At 40.4% G+C, this 19,519-nt stretch overlaps 1 protein-coding gene across 1 annotated transcript in view; it reads right to left on the bottom strand.

Annotated features, from left to right (window-relative positions):
• Positions 1 to 1,095: 1,095 nt before the first annotated feature.
• LOC115384593 (E3 ubiquitin-protein ligase TRIM17-like) overlaps positions 1,096 to 19,519 on the bottom strand; it is a 28,234-nt gene continuing 9,810 nt past the window's right edge. Inside the window, exons 4-5 of the mRNA XM_030086847.1 lie at positions 1,621 to 1,682; positions 1,096 to 1,123 (exon numbers count right to left, since the gene is read on the bottom strand). Of these exons, the coding sequence (XP_029942707.1) occupies positions 1,096 to 1,123; positions 1,621 to 1,682 (90 nt within the window). The remainder of the gene's footprint in view (positions 1,124 to 1,620; positions 1,683 to 19,519) is intronic.

Below are 19,519 nucleotides of genomic sequence, written 5' to 3'. Positions count from 1 at the left end.
ACGCTGGACAAATGGTGGACATATGGCGAGGGGAGGGGTATATTGGGGGCCATAAATCTTTCGTTTGACATATAATATCCTATTCTGTTTTTTGACACTTCTTCACAATATTTTTTGAATTGATCAAACTTATTTTCGATTTCCAAGCATGTGTTTAAAAACAAACAAACAAACAAACAAAAACACGTGGTCACAGCAGAAAATCAATGAAGCTCCACTTCAACATTGAAGAGGAGACAAATCTCATGCTTGAAACAACAGACAATAAGTTGTAGGCGTCACCTTAAACAACACAACACCAAATGTTGTGATAGAAATTGGAAGTTTTTCTTAAATCAATTCATGTATGTTTTCCAAAAGCTTTTTCCAAAGTGCATGTAAAATGCAACAGATCCAATCATCAAAATCATGTCCTTATTCCAATTTCCAGATTTTTATAATGATATTATGGGTTTTGGGGAGATTGCACTGATTTATATGGACAGACATTCATTTTCAGGATATCTTTTACAATTTCCTTTATTACACAGGGGTTATACTGAACTAAAGAAACACAACAAAATCAGAAAGTCATTTATCATAACATGAAGACAAAACAGATAGAAAACAGGGAAAGTGCAAGTGATTTATTGACATATTTCAAGTTGAGTCAACTTGCAAATGAAAGTTCACCTGCTGCCTTGAAAATTCAAGTTAACTCAACTTGAAGAATCTGTTTGTTTCAAGGCCGAAAATTAAGTTCACCAAGTGGATTCTACTACAATACTGTAGCGAACCGGGGGGCGCTGTTTATGTTCCGCATGCCGCAAGGCATGCTGGGTGGACTAGTTGCGGCCATTATCTGGGCTGTGAGAGCGAGTTTGTTGTGTTTTGTGTTGTTAAATTAGTTATTAGTTATTAGTCCTGCTGTGGCACTGTGTGTTCATTGTGTCAGTTGAGTGTTTGTGGAACCGTGAGTGGGACAGGTGTGAGCCGCGATGACGTCAGGGCCTTTGGGCAGGATGTGAAGTATGTATTCTGGCTTCTGTGCTTTTTCAAAGTAAAAGCTGTTACAGGGAAAGTATTTCAGACTCACATTGGTATTACGTCCAAATGTCAGCACCTCTGCACCGGGATGACGTATCTGTGTTAAAATAAAAATTCATGTCACAATAGAAACAAAAGGAAACACTCTTTACAAAGGTGAAAAACATTCATGCAATGCAATAATTCACAATTTCATTTAATCATAAATTAATTTCCATTCATTGTAAGTGATTTTCTGTAGATTTATGTTTATAAATGGTTAACGTAACTGGTCTGTGTACCTTCCGTTCAATTGATATTTAATTAAGAATCAAAAAACAATATATTAAAAAATTAGTCGTTTTTTCTTTTTTCATTTTTAAAATAAAAACAAATAAATGAAAATTGGTTTGTTTTTTAATATCCCGTTTGTTCAGACAGATTAATTAAAAGAACGTTGAAATACTGGCCACAGAGCAGACTTTATTGTGATTTTTCAATTTCTTCGATCTCCGTGACCCGGAAGTTCTGTCGTCTGTGTTTTGGTTTTTGCCGGCGGGATAGTGGGCGGGTCACGGGACCCTGTGGGTCAGTTTAAGGCCAGCACACACATACAGAATGATCAAGCCGAATTTTGCCCCGATCTTCTCCTCTCGATCGAAGCCGAAAAGGTCCGACTGTCGCAGGAGGCAGGTCGTTAACGGCGTTCCGAGGGAATTACCCCACCTTCCGTGTTTATTTATGTTTGTGTGCTGAGGGGCTCTGCGGGGTGGCTCAAATGCATTTTAGGGCCTCGTCTGTAACGAATTCACCGTTGTCCGCTCGAAGCGGGTGTTTGGGTAACGCTTTATTTGAAGCCCCCCTGTATAACACATTATAAGTACATTTATAAAGCATTATAATGCCATTATAACATGTGTAGCTATAGATATAAACATTCATAGATGATCACAATGCCAAGACCTAACCCTAACCCTAACTTTAACCCTAATCCTATGCTGCATAGTGCTGTATAGTGAGTTATAAAGCATTGTGATCATGTATGAGTGTTTATAACTACTTATAATGTGTTATACCGGGTGCTTAAAGCAAAGTGTTACCGGAGTTTGTTTTGGATCATCACAGCAGCGAAAAACTGTCTGTGGTGAAATCCTGCTATAATACTCGCCAGAGCTCGGTGTATGAGCCTCCTACAGAACAGCCGAAGCCAGCGGCTGTGGCAACTACAGGAACTTCTGTGAAAATGAAGAAATCGAGAAAGAAAGCTGCTGCAGCAAAGTTGACGGTGGCGGGTAGGCGCAACTGTGTCGCGAATGAACCAGAGTGGGGTGAGAATGAATCTGAAGCTACACTAAGCGAAGGAGAGATGCACACAGGGATAAGTCCAAGTAGTGATCCTAAAGAAATATGTATTGAAGGATACAGGAGAACAAAGATAGTTAGGCTTGAGGGCACACACAGCAGGGAAAGAGAGGAGAGGGTCCTATAAAACCACTCCCAAAATGTTATTTGCATTACAGGTGCTGGGTTATTTTAACCTAACAAGTTGGGTACTCCATTTCACCCAAAAATTGTATGTAGTGTAATGTTGAGTGGTGACTTGTAGGTAAGAAGACGAGGCGAGGATTGCTCTATTGTTCAATCAAGCTTTTATCGTGACAACCACTAAAGCAAGGGAACAGCTCACACACCACACTGAAACAAACATGAGGGCGGCCTGTAGGCCCCACGTCACTCCCCCAGCAACCCCCCTGACCCATGGTCCGACATGTGAAAATAAAAGTAAATGAAAACACGGCCACGGCACGACAACAATAAACACAACACAACCACGATAAAAGGACACACAAATAAACCACACGGAACACATAAAATGGCCCGGAACGGCTCAAACAGTTCGCCTCCCACAATCCCTTGCGGCGGAACCTGTAGCGGAGCCAGAGTGGGGGCAAGGGGCCGGTCGCCCCAGGGCCCACAAGGTCATAGGGCCCCGTTTCATGTGATGTGTTCACATTTAATCGGAAATAAATTATTATAATAAAATGCGCAGTGCGTGCGAGAAGGTATACGCATATGAGTGTGGGCTCCAATTTGCCAATTCTTACGTTACAAATGTCCATGAACGCATCAGAGCTGTAAGCCAGCGCTGATTGGCTGTGCGGCATGAACGAGTTTTTTCTTTTGGACTTGATCTGAACTCTTTGGAGGGAAGTTCAACAGTATGCTAAACACTATGCTAGCCGCTAGCGGTACTACCCAAAACCTAACATTGGAGCCACTGGTGAGTCAGTGAAACCTTCAAAAATATCATCTTTATCAGAATGCTGTGGTCTTAAACACCTGGATATTTGAATGCGCCTTGTGTTGCTTTTAACTATAAGAGACCGCAGAGTCCATTTTTTTCTAATATACGTGAATTCCAAAAGATATAGATAGCTGTGTTTAAGTCTATCTGAATAGATTGTGTAATTTTAGACCAGCTGTGTTCATTTTATATTTAAGCTGTATGAAAGATGGTCCAGATGTAGGTAGCCCGTGACTTTTTAATCTGCGTTTTCAGCAACATGGACAGCGGACGCTCCGAGATTGACACACCTGTCAGGCTGCATTTGTGTGTATGTGTGCGTGTGTGTGCGTGCATATGTGCATTTGTTCTTCAGAACAAGTTTGTGAAGTGGTTTGTGACTTTATTCTGCTTTCTGAGGCACATATGTTTGCTTGGCTCAATGAAAGTGAGCATTGATGTGTTGTTTGATGGTAGGATGAGGGATTGTTTGAATGGTAAAATTACTGTCATAAGGGCCCGTCGAGAATGCTCCGCCCTCTCTGTACTGAGACTCACGCTCCGCCTCTGGGCGGAACTCTCAGTTCTGGGGCAGCAGCCCTCTACCGACCCCTAACGACCCCGCGGTCGCTACAATAAGTACATACGTAAAACTAAAGTTAACTGATTCAGTTACTTATAAAGCAATAGTATCTACTAGGGGTGGGACGAGACACAAATTCCACGAGACGAGATGTCTCGCGAGATTGAGTCCACGAGATCGAGACGAGACGAGACCAGGGGGGGGGGGGAGTTGGTGCTGAGCCGTGGGGAGCAGTGCGGTACTCACATGCAGCGTCGGAGCACGGAGTGTCGGGTCGGGGTGCCCCTTTGTATGACCACGCCCCCCCCACCCGCCCGTGCACCGCGCCCTCGGCAGCCGCCTGCCCAGTTCGCCTGTTCCCATTCAAACCGCGGCGCACAGACGACGCCATGACTGCATTTGAACTTCATTCCACTAGGTGTGCTGTTTGCATGTTCAACCTTATTTTACACAGACACCACAGAGGAAGAAGGGCGCTGCAGCCGCTGCAGGCTCTCTCTGCATGTTGTTAGAAAAAGAGTGTGAGCCGGCAAGACGTGGTAAAATGTTCACTGACACGATGCACCGTTTTTTCAATAAAAGAGAAGAACTGAACGATCGTTTCCGCACATTTTCTTTACGTCGTATCAATTAAACTGTATCACAAGTAGTTTGTGTACTCAAAAGACCGAGATTCCTTGCGGATAGAACATGCGCAGAACAGTATTTCATGTCCCTTTCGACCGGGTTTTTAAATATGAATATGAGCATATTCAGGGTTTTGCACGTGTTTATATGGCTGTGTGCCATGTAATGTATTATTCCGTCAATATTCCAGTGAATAAAGAGTTTTTGCCTTCATATAAACGTACTCAATCTCGCGGCATTTCGATCTCGCGAGATCCCGTCCCATCCCTAGTATCTATTTTTAAAAGTAGTTTATGAGTAAGAGATAAATGTTATTTCACAAATTCTCAAATGACAGGACTAAATGAAGACTCGACTAGGTCTAAATTGGGACTTAACTAAATTCATGTAAGCAGACTTGGATGGGTCACTCAACCATCACATGACAATTCTGGCTAAAGGTGGTCATAACAAAGTAATTTTACTTTTACTGTACTTTTTTGAGCTAGATTTTACTTCAGCTAGATTTTTACTGCGCCAGTGTTGGGAAGTGAAGGGGCAAAGGAAAGAAGAAGAAAAAATACACTGAATATAAATAGGACAGTAGTAGACTGCTGTGGGGTTGCTGGACTGACATTCTGTGCTTTGAGATGGGGAGAAGCTCACAGCAGGACCTGTTGCTTGACAGGGACAGTAACTGCAAAATGATCAATGATGAAATGTATAGCCGACTTTCATCATTCAATGTTTTTCTTAAATCACTTCATGGATGTTTCCAAAAGCTTTTTCCAAAGTGCGCGTAAAATGCAACAGATCCAGTTATTAAAATCTTGTCATTTTGTTCCAGATTTTTATGGTGATATTATGGGTTTTGGAAAATTATACTGATTTCTATGGACAGACATTCATTTTCAGGATAACTTTTACCATTTCCTTTATTACACAGGGGTTATACTGAACTAAAGAAACACAATAAAATCAAAAAGTCATTTATCATAACATGAAGCCAAAAAAGATAGAAAACAGGGAAAGTGCAAGTGATTTATTGACATATTTCAAGTTGAGTCAACTTGCAAATGAAAGTTCACCTGCTGCCTTGAAAATTCAAGTTAACTCAACTTGAAGAATATGTTTGTTTCAAGGCCGAAAAATAAGTTCACCAAGTGGATTCTACTACAATACTGTAGAGAACCGGGGAGACATGTTGATGTTCCGCATGCCGCAAGGCATGCTGGGTGGACGAGTTGCGGGCATTATCCGAGCTATGAGAGGAAGTTTGTTGTGTTCTGTGTTGTTAAATTAGTTATTAGTTATTCGTCCTGCTGTGGCACTGTGTGTTCATTGTGTAAGTTGAGTGTTTGTGGAACTGTGAGTGGGACAGGTGTGAGCCGCTATGACGTCATGGCCTATGAGCAGGATGTGAAGTGTGTGTTCTGGCTTGTGTGTTTTTTTCAAAGTAAAAGCTGTTACAGGGTAAATATTTCAGACTCACATTGGCAGTACTTCCCAATGGCGGCGGGTCTGCAACTGAACACCGCGCCTGTGTTAAAATAAAAATTCATGTCACAATAGAAACAATAGAAAATATTCTTTACAAAGGTGAAACTCATTCATGCAATACAATAATTCACAATTTCTTTTCATCATAACTTAATTTCCATTCATTGTAAGTGATTTTCTGTAGATTTACGTTTATAAATTGTTAAAGGTGCATTAAGGAGTTTTACAACCTTAAAAATGCTTATTTTCCACCATAAATATGCTACAAATTTTTAATGATGTGTACAATGTGCCCTGACATATTCATTACAAGTACCTCTGACAGCGCTAAATTGTCACTTGAAAGTTGCGGTGCCGGTCCGGCACCAGCATTTTTTTGGGGAGAATTTGAAAGGAATGACGTAATGCGCGCTCCGGCTGGCTCGGTTTCGATTTGCCCGCCATTACTCCGCCAGATGCTTAGTGAGCAACAACTGAGCAGGATCTTCCAGAAAGTAAGAAAAGACTGGCTTCTGGCACTGCCACAACTGCAGCACAGACTCCACCAGGTCAAAGAAACTTAAATCTTACTCCAGCGCTTCTAAACGAGCGAAGACGGAGTTCCCCTCTTCCGTGCACGCGAGCCACAGGGACAAGTGTTTCACTAAGCTGTGTTACGCCCAAGGCCTGCAGGGGGCGCTGTTTCGCATAAAACGTGCAAACTCCTTAATGCACCTTTAAAGTAACTCCGACTAAATGTTCTTTTTTTTTTTTAAATTCATTCACTTTCTGAACCATTTGCGAACCAGCAGGGAGGCTCGGTCCCGACCAATGCCGCTTGCGGCTTTAATTTACTTTAATACAGTTTGGACCCCTTGAGGCTTCTTATTTGTTTCTTATTGTTTCTTATTTTGAGAATGAGAATATATTTTTTCATTTTATATCTCGTGAAATGTTATCTCAGTTGTGAGTTTTTGAGTTTATAATAATTGTATAATAAAAAGTTGTGTTATGAGTGACCATATTGTCTTCAGCATTTTTTTTTTTATTTCGCAAAATGATCTTTGAAAAACAGGGGTCGTGTTATAATCAAAGTCGTCTTATATTCGGGCCAATACGGTAGTTATTAGTAGTAATTCGTCCTGCTGTGGCACTGTGTGTTCATTGTGTAAGTTGAGTGTTTGTGGAACCGTGAGTGGGACAGGTGTGAGCCGTTATGACGTCAGGGCCTATGAGCAGGATGTGGAGTGTGTGTTCTGGCTTGTGTGCTTTCAGATTTAAATTTAAGTTTAATTTAATTTTATTCATCCCTGTGGGGAAATTTGTCTTCACCGACTGAGACATACAACAACAACACACATTATACATCACAAGACAATAGCAAGTACAGTGGAGACAGACATATCAGTATGGGGACATAGATGACAACAAACAACGGTTTGCGAACTTTTCAAAGTAAAAGCTGTTACAGGGGAAATATTTCAGACTCACATTGGCAGTACTTCCCAATGGCGGCGGGTCTGCAACGGAACGCCGCGCCTGTGTTAAAATAAAAAATTCATGTCACAATAGAAACAATAGAAAATATTCTTTACAAAGGTGAAACTCATTCATGTAATACAATAATTCACAATTTATTTTCATCATAACTTAATTTCCATTCATTGTAAGTGATTTTCTTTAGATTTATCTTCATAAATGGTTCACGTAACTCCTCCTAAATGTTTTTTTTTTTTTAAAGAAAAATTCATTCGCTTTCTGAAGCATTTAACCTGTTGAGAGTGACCAGAGCCAATCCCAGCTACTTATGGGCGAGGGCGGTGTCAGCGAGATTCGGGATCAGTGACGAGGTTTGGGCTCATGCATGTGAGCGTGTTAGTGGCGATGAGGGAGAGAGGATGATGGCAGCACACCAGAGACTTTCAGCATTGTCTCTCAATGATTCATCACTGTGCAGCGTATGTATTCAGAGGGAAATGTCAGTCACATCAGGGAATTATGGGAGGTCTGTTGATCACTGAAGGAGGGGTGTCAAACATGTAGCCGACGGGCCAAAAGTGGCACGCGAGAGGGTTCAATCTGGTCACCGGTTGACCTTGAAAAGCATTGATTAAAAAAAACAAACAAAACAAAACTGCAGTACTATTTTTGGCCACTTGAGGTTGCATTATTTCAGGAAATTCTGATTATGAGGAATATAAAGTGATGTAATTATTCAATTTCTGGAGTTATGAATTATTCAAGTGATCATATAAACACCATGATGCACCAAAAGAGATGACGGCAATTAATCATGAGAAACTGAATTGACAGATGTGCATTTCTTCAAAATATTTTGTGGATTTATCAAACTTATTTTAGATTTCCAAGCATGTGTTAAAAATCAAACAAACAAAAACACGTGGTCACAGCAAAAACTCAACGAAGCTCCACTTCAACATTGAAGAGGAGACAAATCTCATGCTTGAAACAACAGACAATAAGTTGTCGGCGTCACCTTAAACAACACAACACCACATGTTGTGATAGAAATTGGAAGTTTTTCTTAAATCAATTCATGTATGTTTTCCAAAAGCTTTTTCCAAAGTGCATGTAAAATGCAACAGATCCAGTTATTAAAATCTTGTCATTCTGTTCCAGAGGTTTATGGTGATATTATGGGTTTTGGGAAGATTGCACTGATTTCTATGGACAGACATTCATTTTCAGGATAACTTTTACCATTTCCTTTATTACACAGGGGTTATACTGAACTAAAGAAACAATAAAATCAAAAAGTCATTTATCATAACATGAAGCCAAAAAAGATAGAAAACAGGGAAAGTGCAAGTGATTTATTGACATATTTCAAGTTGAGTCAACTTGCAAATGAAAGTTCACCTGCTGCCTTGAAAATTCAAGTTAACTCAACTTGAAGAATATGTTTGTTTCAAGGCCGAAAATTAAGTTCACCAAGTGGATTCTACTACAATACTGTAGCGATCCGGGGAGACATGTTTATGTTCCGCATGCCGCAAGGCATGCTGGGTGGACTAGTTGCGGGCATTATCCGGGCTATGAGAGGAAGTTTGTTGTGTTCTGTGTTGTTAAATTAGTTATTAGTTATTCGTCCTGCTGTGGCACTGTGTGTTCATTGTGTAAGTTGAGTGTTTGTGGAACTGTGAGTGGGACAGGTGTGAGCCGCTATGACGTCAGGGCCTATGAGCAGGATGTGAAGTGTGTATTCTGGCTTGTGTGTTTTTTCAAAGTAGAAGCTGTTACAGGGGAAATATTTCTGACTCACATTGGCAGTACTTCCCAATGGCGGCGGGTCTGCAACTGAACGCCGCGCCTGTGTTAAAATAAAAATTCATGTCACAATAGAAACAAAAGAAAATATTCTTTACAAAGGTGAAACTCATTCATGCAATACAATAATTCACAATTTCATGTCATCATAACTTAATTTCCATTCATTGTAAGTGATTTTCTGTAGATTTACGTTTATAAATTGTTAAAGGTGCATTAAGGAGTTTTACAACCTTAAAAATGCTTATTTTCCACCATAAATATGCTACAAATTTTTAATGATGTGTACAATGTGCCCTGACATATTCATTACAAGTACCTCTGACAGCGCTAAATTGTCACTTGAAAGTTGCGGTGCCGGTCCGGCACCAGCATTTTTTTGGGGAGAATTTGAAAGGAATGACGTAATGCACGCTCCGGCTGGCTCGGTTTCGATTTGTCCGCCATTACTCCGCCAGATGCTTAGTGAGCAACAACTGAGCAGGATCTTCCAGAAAGTAAGAAAAGACTGGCTTCTGGCACTGCCACAACTGCAGCACAGACTCCACCAGGTCAAAGAAACTTAAATCTTACTCCAGCGCTTCTAAACGAGCGAAGACGGAGTTCCCCTCTTCCGTGCACGCGAGCCACAGGGACAAGTGTTTCACTAAGCTGTGTTACGCCCAAGGCCTGCAGGGGGCGCTGTTTCGCATAAAACGTGCAAACTCCTTAATGCACCTTTAAAGTAACTCCGACTAAATGTTCTTTTTTTTTTTTAAATTCATTCACTTTCTGAACCATTTGCGAACCAGCAGGGAGGCTCGGTCCCGACCAATGCCGCTTGCGGCTTTAATTTACTTTAATACAGTTTGGACCCCTTGAGGCTTCTTATTTGTTTCTTATTGTTTCTTATTTTGAGAATGAGAATATATTTTTTCATTTTATATCTCGTGAAATGTTATCTCAGTTGTGAGTTTTTGAGTTTATAATAATTGTATAATAAAAAGTTGTGTTATGAGTGACCATATTGTCTTCAGCATTTTTTTTTTTATTTCGCAAAATGATCTTTGAAAAACAGGGGTCGTGTTATAATCAAAGTCGTCTTATATTCGGGCCAATACGGTAGTTATTAGTAGTAATTCGTCCTGCTGTGGCACTGTGTGTTCATTGTGTAAGTTGAGTGTTTGTGGAACCGTGAGTGGGACAGGTGTGAGCCGTTATGACGTCAGGGCCTATGAGCAGGATGTGGAGTGTGTGTTCTGGCTTGTGTGCTTTCAGATTTAAATTTAAGTTTAATTTAATTTTATTCATCCCTGTGGGGAAATTTGTCTTCACCGACTGAGACATACAACAACAACACACATTATACATCACAAGACAATAGCAAGTACAGTGGAGACAGACATATCAGTATGGGGACATAGATGACAACAAACAACGGTTTGCGAACTTTTCAAAGTAAAAGCTGTTACAGGGGAAATATTTCAGACTCACATTGGCAGTACTTCCCAATGGCGGCGGGTCTGCAACGGAACGCCGCGCCTGTGTTAAAATAAAAAATTCATGTCACAATAGAAACAATAGAAAATATTCTTTACAAAGGTGAAACTCATTCATGTAATACAATAATTCACAATTTATTTTCATCATAACTTAATTTCCATTCATTGTAAGTGATTTTCTTTAGATTTATCTTCATAAATGGTTCACGTAACTCCTCCTAAATGTTTTTTTTTTTTTTAAAGAAAAATTCATTCGCTTTCTGAAGCATTTAACCTGTTGAGAGTGACCAGAGCCAATCCCAGCTACTTATGGGCGAGGGCGGTGTCAGCGAGATTCGGGATCAGTGACGAGGTTTGGGCTCATGCATGTGAGCGTGTTAGTGGCGATGAGGGAGAGAGGATGATGGCAGCACACCAGAGACTTTCAGCATTGTCTCTCAATGATTCATCACTGTGCAGCGTATGTATTCAGAGGGAAATGTCAGTCACATCAGGGAATTATGGGAGGTCTGTTGATCACTGAAGGAGGGGTGTCAAACATGTAGCCGACGGGCCAAAAGTGGCACGCGAGAGGGTTCAATCTGGTCACCGGTTGACCTTGAAAAGCATTGATTAAAAAAAACAAACAAAACAAAACTGCAGTACTATTTTTGGCCACTTGAGGTTGCATTATTTCAGGAAATTCTGATTATGAGGAATATAAAGTGATGTAATTATTCAATTTCTGGAGTTATGAATTATTCAAGTGATCATATAAACACCATGATGCACCAAAAGAGATGACGGCAATTAATCATGAGAAACTGAATTGACAGATGTGCATTTCTTCAAAATATTTTGTGGATTTATCAAACTTATTTTAGATTTCCAAGCATGTGTTAAAAATCAAACAAACAAAAACACGTGGTCACAGCAAAAACTCAACGAAGCTCCACTTCAACATTGAAGAGGAGACAAATCTCATGCTTGAAACAACAGACAATAAGTTGTCGGCGTCACCTTAAACAACACAACACCACATGTTGTGATAGAAATTGGAAGTTTTTCTTAAATCAATTCATGTATGTTTTCCAAAAGCTTTTTCCAAAGTGCATGTAAAATGCAACAGATCCAGTTATTAAAATCTTGTCATTCTGTTCCAGAGGTTTATGGTGATATTATGGGTTTTGGGAAGATTGCACTGATTTCTATGGACAGACATTCATTTTCAGGATAACTTTTACCATTTCCTTTATTACACAGGGGTTATACTGAACTAAAGAAACAATAAAATCAAAAAGTCATTTATCATAACATGAAGCCAAAAAAGATAGAAAACAGGGAAAGTGCAAGTGATTTATTGACATATTTCAAGTTGAGTCAACTTGCAAATGAAAGTTCACCTGCTGCCTTGAAAATTCAAGTTAACTCAACTTGAAGAATATGTTTGTTTCAAGGCCGAAAATTAAGTTCACCAAGTGGATTCTACTACAATACTGTAGCGATCCGGGGAGACATGTTTATGTTCCGCATGCCGCAAGGCATGCTGGGTGGACTAGTTGCGGGCATTATCCGGGCTATGAGAGGAAGTTTGTTGTGTTCTGTGTTGTTAAATTAGTTATTAGTTATTCGTCCTGCTGTGGCACTGTGTGTTCATTGTGTAAGTTGAGTGTTTGTGGAACTGTGAGTGGGACAGGTGTGAGCCGCTATGACGTCAGGGCCTATGAGCAGGATGTGAAGTGTGTATTCTGGCTTGTGTGTTTTTTCAAAGTAGAAGCTGTTACAGGGGAAATATTTCTGACTCACATTGGCAGTACTTCCCAATGGCGGCGGGTCTGCAACTGAACGCCGCGCCTGTGTTAAAATAAAAATTCATGTCACAATAGAAACAAAAGAAAATATTCTTTACAAAGGTGAAACTCATTCATGCAATACAATAATTCACAATTTCATGTCATCATAACTTAATTTCCATTCATTGTAAGTGATTTTCTGTAGATTTACGTTTATAAATTGTTAAAGGTGCATTAAGGAGTTTTACAACCTTAAAAATGCTTATTTTCCACCATAAATATGCTACAAATTTTTAATGATGTGTACAATGTGCCCTGACATATTCATTACAAGTACCTCTGACAGCGCTAAATTGTCACTTGAAAGTTGCGGTGCCGGTCCGGCACCAGCATTTTTTTGGGGAGAATTTGAAAGGAATGACGTAATGCACGCTCCGGCTGGCTCGGTTTCGATTTGTCCGCCATTACTCCGCCAGATGCTTAGTGAGCAACAACTGAGCAGGATCTTCCAGAAAGTAAGAAAAGACTGGCTTCTGGCACTGCCACAACTGCAGCACAGACTCCACCAGGTCAAAGAAACTTAAATCTTACTCCAGCGCTTCTAAACGAGCGAAGACGGAGTTCCCCTCTTCCGTGCACGCGAGCCACAGGGACAAGTGTTTCACTAAGCTGTGTTACGCCCAAGGCCTGCAGGGGGCGCTGTTTCGCATAAAACGTGCAAACTCCTTAATGCACCTTTAAAGTAACTCCGACTAAATGTTCTTTTTTTTTTTTAAATTCATTCACTTTCTGAACCATTTGCGAACCAGCAGGGAGGCTCGGTCCCGACCAATGCCGCTTGCGGCTTTAATTTACTTTAATGTAGTTTGGACCCCTTGAGGCTTCTTATTTGTTGCTCATTGTTTCTTATTTTGAGAATGAGAATATATTTTTTCATTTTATATCTCGTGAAATGTTATCTCAGTTGTGAGTTTTTGAGTTTATAATAATTGTATAATAAAAAGTTGTGTTATGAGTGACCATATTGTCTTCAGCATTTTTTTTTTTTCCACAAAATGATCTTTGAAAAACAGGGGTCGTGTTATAATCAAAGTCGTCTTATATTCGGGCCAATACGGTAGTTATTAGTAGCAATTCGTCCTGCTGTGGCACTGTGTGTTCATTGTGTAAGTTGAGTGTTTGTGGAACTGTGAGTGGGACAGGTGTGAGCCGTTATGACGTCATGGCCTATGAGCAGGATGTGGAGTGTGTGTTCTGGCTTGTGTCTTTTTTCAAAGTAAAAGCTGTTACAGGGGAAATATTTCAGACTCACATTGGCAGTACTTCCCAATGGCGGCGGGTCTGCAACTGAACGCCGCGCCTGTGTTAAAATAAAAAATTCATGTCACAATAGAAACAATAGAAAATATTCTTTACAAAGGTGAAACTCATTCATGTAATACAATAATTCACAATTTCTTTTCATCATAACTTAATTTCCATTCATTGTAAGTGATTTTCTTTAGATTTATCTTCATAAATGGTTCACGTAACTCCTCCTAAATGTTCTTTTTTTTTTAAAGAAAAATTCATTCACTTTCTGAAGCATTTAACCTGTTGAGAGTGACCAGAGCCAATCCCAGCTACTTATGGGCGAGGGCGGTGTCAGCGAGATTCGGGATCAGTGACGAGGTTTGGGCTCATGCATGTGAGCGTGTTAGTGGTGAAGAGGGAGAGAGGAAGATGGCAGCACACCAGAGACTTTCAGCATTGTTTCACAATGATTCATCACTGTGCAGCGTATGTATTCAGAGGGAAATGTCAGTCACATCAGGGAATTATGGGAGGTCTGTTGATCACTGAAGGAGGGGTGTCAAACATGTAGCCGACGGGCCAAAAGTGGCACGCGAGAGGGTTCAATCTGGTCACCGGTTGACCTTGAAAAGCATTGATTAAAAAAAACAAACAAAACAAAACTGCAGTACTATTTTTGGCCACTTGAGGTTGCATTATTTCAGGAAATTCTGATTATGAAGAATATAAAGTGATGTAATTATTCAATTTCTGGAGTTATGAATTATTCAAGTGATCATATAAACACCATGATGCACCAAAAGAGATGACGGCAATTAATCATGAGAAACTGAATTGACAGATGTACATTTCTTCAAAATATTTTGTGGATTGATCAAACTTATTTTCGATTTCCAAGCATGTGTTAAAAATCAAACAACCAAAAAAACACGTGGTCACAGCAAAAAATTAATGAAGCTCCACTTCAGCATTGAAGAGGAGACAAATCTAATGCTTGAAACAACAGACACTAAGTTGTAGGCGTCACCTTAAACAACACAACACCACATGTTTTGATAGAAATTGGAAGTTTTTCTTAAATCACTTCATGTATGTTTTCCAAAAGCTTTTTCCAAAGTGCATGTAAAATGCAAAAGATCCCGTTATTAAAATCTTGTCATTTTGTTCCAGATTTTTCTGGTGATATTATGGGTTTTGGGAAGATTGCACTGATTTATATGGACAGACATTCATTTTCAGGATAACTTTTACCATTTCCTTTATTACACAGGGGTTATACTGAACTAAAGAAACAATAAAATCAGAAAGTCATTTATCATAACATGAAGCCAAAAAAGATAGAAAACAGGGAAAGTGCAAGTGATTTATTGACATATTTCAAGTTGAGTCAGCTTGCAAATGAAAGTTCACCTGCTGCCTTGAAAATTCAAGTTAACTCAACTTGAAGAATATGTTTGTTTCAAGGCCGAAAATTAAGTTCACCAAGTGGATTCTACTACAATACTGTCGCGAACCGGGGGGCGCTGTGAGCTGCTATGACGTCAGGGCCTATGAGCAGGATGTGGAGGGTGTATTCTGGCTTGTGTGCGTTTTAGATTTAGATTTAGATTTAATTTTATTCGTCCCCGTGCGGCGAATTGTCATCACCGAATGAGACATACAACAACAACACACATTATACATCACAAGACAATAACAAGTACAGTGGAGACAGACATATCAGTATGGGGACATAGATGACAACAAACAAGAGTTAGCTAACTTTTCAAAGTAAAAGCTGTTACATGGAAATATTTCAGACTCACATTGGTAGTACTTCCAAATAGCTGCAAGGGAATGACGTCCCTGTGTTAAAATAAAAATCCATGTAACAATAGAAACAACAGTAAATTTCCTTTACGAAAGTGAAACACATTTATGCCTTACAATAATTCACAATTTCATTTAATCAAATTAATTTCCATTCATTGTATGTGATACTCTGTAGATTTGTGTTAACAAAGGGTTTACGTTACTCCTCCTAAATGTTTTTTTTTTTTTTTTTTTTTTTTTTTAATTCATTCACTTTCTGAACCATTTAGCCTGTAAAGAGTCACCAGAGCTGTCACCGAACAGTTGCGGTGATGATGTGCTCGCTGTGTATAACTGGCCTAATCCTCCGGTCAGAGAAGTCGCAGCAACTTCTGTGCTTCAGATGAATTTAATTGAACTCTTCCAACTGAGCAGGGCATTAGTTCACTGTAGTACAGATGTGTATGGTTTATGATGTCTGCAGAAGACAACAATAATAAACAACAATAATAAACAATATTAGAAATAATAATCAACCTACAGTGGCATTAATAACAAATAACATGACTCACAATAGATATTAATGGCATGTCATACTGCAAAACGCCAGTAGGGGGTCAGTACAGGATCATTAAACAGCTCCAGGCATACAGCCTGACTCAATGGCTGATCACGTGACCAAGCTACATGAGAACGGCTCAGTCGGCTACCAATCCGGTCAGTCTGACACTTTAACACCAACATAATAGCTTCATTGAACAACAGCTATGGAGCTAACTAAACAGCGACAGGAAGAAATAAACCGTGTGTTAAAGGGGCTGTATCATGCTTTTTTAGCTAGTCAAAACCCTAGAAATGGCATTAACATGGTAATAGTTTATTTTTGGCGCTAAGGAAAAGTCATTTTGTGTGAAATAAAAGAATTTCTGGGGCTACTTCTGAAACCCGGAAGAGAAAACGCTCTGTTTCACTGAAAATCCCGCCTCTCCCCCTGTGGACTTTGACTGACAGCGTACTTCAGCCAATCATCGCTTCAAAACAAATACGCTGGCTAGCTTTAGCTCTTTAGCTCTAGCTTCTCTACACGCAAAGACACACGAAAACATCTTTTCCTGTTAGAAACTCACTAAGCGCAGACCCTTCAGACTCTTGGTCTTGCTTGATTGTTGATTTCAGACGATGGTTAAAGTTTATATCCGTAATCAGACTTAGAAAAAAGAAGCAACGCTGATTGCCGAGGGCCTGCGGGAGGGGGGCTCAGGGGAGCCATCTTCACCGTGTGACGTGAACGTAGGAAACAGAGCGTTTTCACGGGTGCGGGAGGGGCTGCCTCTCTGAGCAGCACAACAACGAGGAAAGCTCAAACGCACAGGCACGAAGGAAAAAAATGCTTTGGGGGTGTTTTTGGTGAGTTCATAACTATATAACAAGGTTAAAACATACAAAAAGTTCATTTTGCATGATACAGCCCCTTTAAGAAACTAAGTTACATGCCGAGCTGTCCATGTTCTATGAGGTTCAGTAAGACATGTTAACATACTAAGCTAACAAGAAAACGATCAAATGATTCGGGAATATTAGCTCTCCTCTCATACAAATATAAACAACAGCTTCTCATAATGCAACTTACATCATCACCGACTCTGTTGGACCGCTGGCACATAATAATCTCGAGTGTGAGTAATTTTAATGCTTAAACTTCCATAAAGCACGCCTATTTATAAAGAGGAGACTGTCCTAATTCTGTAGACTTTTGAAATTCAAAAATCGGTAAAAAAAATTGACAGAGATAAAGCCAAAGGCAAAACTGTATCTCAGCCAATTCTTTACCGATTTTCACAATTCAAAGTTCTACAGAATCAGGGAAACAGGACGAATCAGATAGAACTGTTATTTAAATGTTATAATGATCAGATTCAGACAGAATGGTCGAGTACGTTTATTTAAATGTTATTACTGATTAGATTCATGGCTGGATTCTTGAAGCTGTATTGTTGTCATGCTTTTGCTTAATATTGTGCTGTTGATAGGGTGCTGGTCATTCCGCTGCTGAAATGTAAATAAACTCTCAATTTTAGCAAATGATTTATTTAATCAGTGATGTGATGCCAATAGCCTATAGAAATAACATATTAGCTAAAGGGAGATTATATACAGACAGGACATTTAGTCAAACACTTTATTCAGACTTCTATAAATTGTCTTTTAGCAGCGGGAGCGGATGGCACGCGCAGCCCTCAAGGGGGTGTGTCCTGCTCGGCACCGGGTCGGTGCTGGGTGTGTGTGTCTCGGTGGGACCATCACCGCTGTGGGGAGGAAACCTGGCTGCGGTGCCGCTGCTGTCTGACTCGAGACATAATTAAGCGAAACATTCAAAATCTGAGCTGTATAACATGACTCAGCCTCATTATTTGTAATATGATAAATTAACGGACCTATAATCCCTTCAGACCTCAGGCGGTGTCCGTTCATCCAGGCGACGCAGTTCAGTCCTCCAGACAGCGCTTTTCTGTTCTCTTTTAATAGCACTTTTAATTCTTCCAAAGAGCTCCTCCTAATTTACCTCCACCCCAGACCTGACAGGATCGATTTCCAGCTCACAAAAAAGTTATTTTTTCGCCAAAATTGCTCCTTTTCCGTGTTTGACCTCAGTGTGCGAGGGCGTAACATGTTAGTGGCCGAGTAATCAAGATGAAACTCACCACTCGTCCTAATGTACAAGATGTGCCCTCCTTTATCACACAATAAGGTCAGTAGTCTATTAAATATCACATTATCGTGGGTAGGTGTTAACACTGCAAGGGCGTTGTTTTCCCCTTGTAGCGGAGGAATCCTGGTTGAGGTTAGGACTAGTCCCGGAATTATCTTCCGTTCATGTCCGGTGTGTCAGCCAGAACACCACTACAGCCACTTCTGGGGTGAGGAGTAATGAGGAAGGAGGCAAGTTGCAGGTGAATAATGGGCTTTACTCACAGTTCAGCAGGCATACAAACTGTACTCGTGAGCGTGGGTGTGTGTGTGTGGTTTTCCTAAACAAAAGGAAGCAATTAACAATTACCAAAATGACATTAAAGTGATTACTGTACAGAATAAACATCAAGCTGCAACATCTGCAGCCCCACAGGAAATACAATGCTGTAAATAAACCGGTGCTCATGATTCCACAGTCACGGTGCTTTAATGTGAAGGGCACCGGAAGTCCAGTATCGCCGTTAGCCCGTAGCTTGACAGTCATCCACGGAGATACTGAATTGCTCTGTACAAATAAGTCCAGTGCACACACGTACAGTAACAGAAATCACGGATCATGAACCGACGGCGGTAACGGGGATGAGTGAACTCTCTTTTCACTGACGCACACAAACTTCACGATTGATCTCTTCTCCCCGTGCACTGCTGCTCCGTCATGTTGCTGAACTACAGGTAAGGGGGGCGTGGCGGCGTGACTTAAACACTTCTGTGACCTATAACCCCGTCGCAACTGAATCCACTCATTCTAGACATATACAAACTATAAACAAACTTTGTGGCCTTTCTTACACCCCTTGTTCAAAATGCCGGCGTTAGTTTCTAGGTAGATCACGTGACTTTGTCACTTCCTTCCGACTTTGTCAATATATTCTCATGCTTATACAAACATATATTTTACTTGCACACACACACATACCGTATTGGCCCGAATATAAGATGATGTTTTTTTCCAGAAATTGCATCCTCAAAAGTGGGGTCGTGTTATAATCGCGGACTTATGGTAGATGGTCAATACGCATCCGCGCTGCTAGATGGAGCCAAAGTATCACTGAGCAGAGAGCGAGTGGAGCGATGAAATGAGGTCAAATGGTCTGATGAAAAATGGCGGATCATCTGGAACAAAGGGGCTCAAACGCGGGACAACTGAGCAAACAACAGAGGCGAAGTTATGATACCAACTTTAAAC

The sequence above is a fragment of the Salarias fasciatus genome, unplaced genomic scaffold (assembly GCF_902148845.1).
Source record: "Salarias fasciatus unplaced genomic scaffold, fSalaFa1.1, whole genome shotgun sequence".
Lineage (NCBI taxonomy): Eukaryota > Metazoa > Chordata > Actinopteri > Blenniiformes > Blenniidae > Salarias > Salarias fasciatus.
Note: the sequence above shows the minus strand (reverse complement) of the source record. Positions and strands in the feature narration are given on the sequence as shown.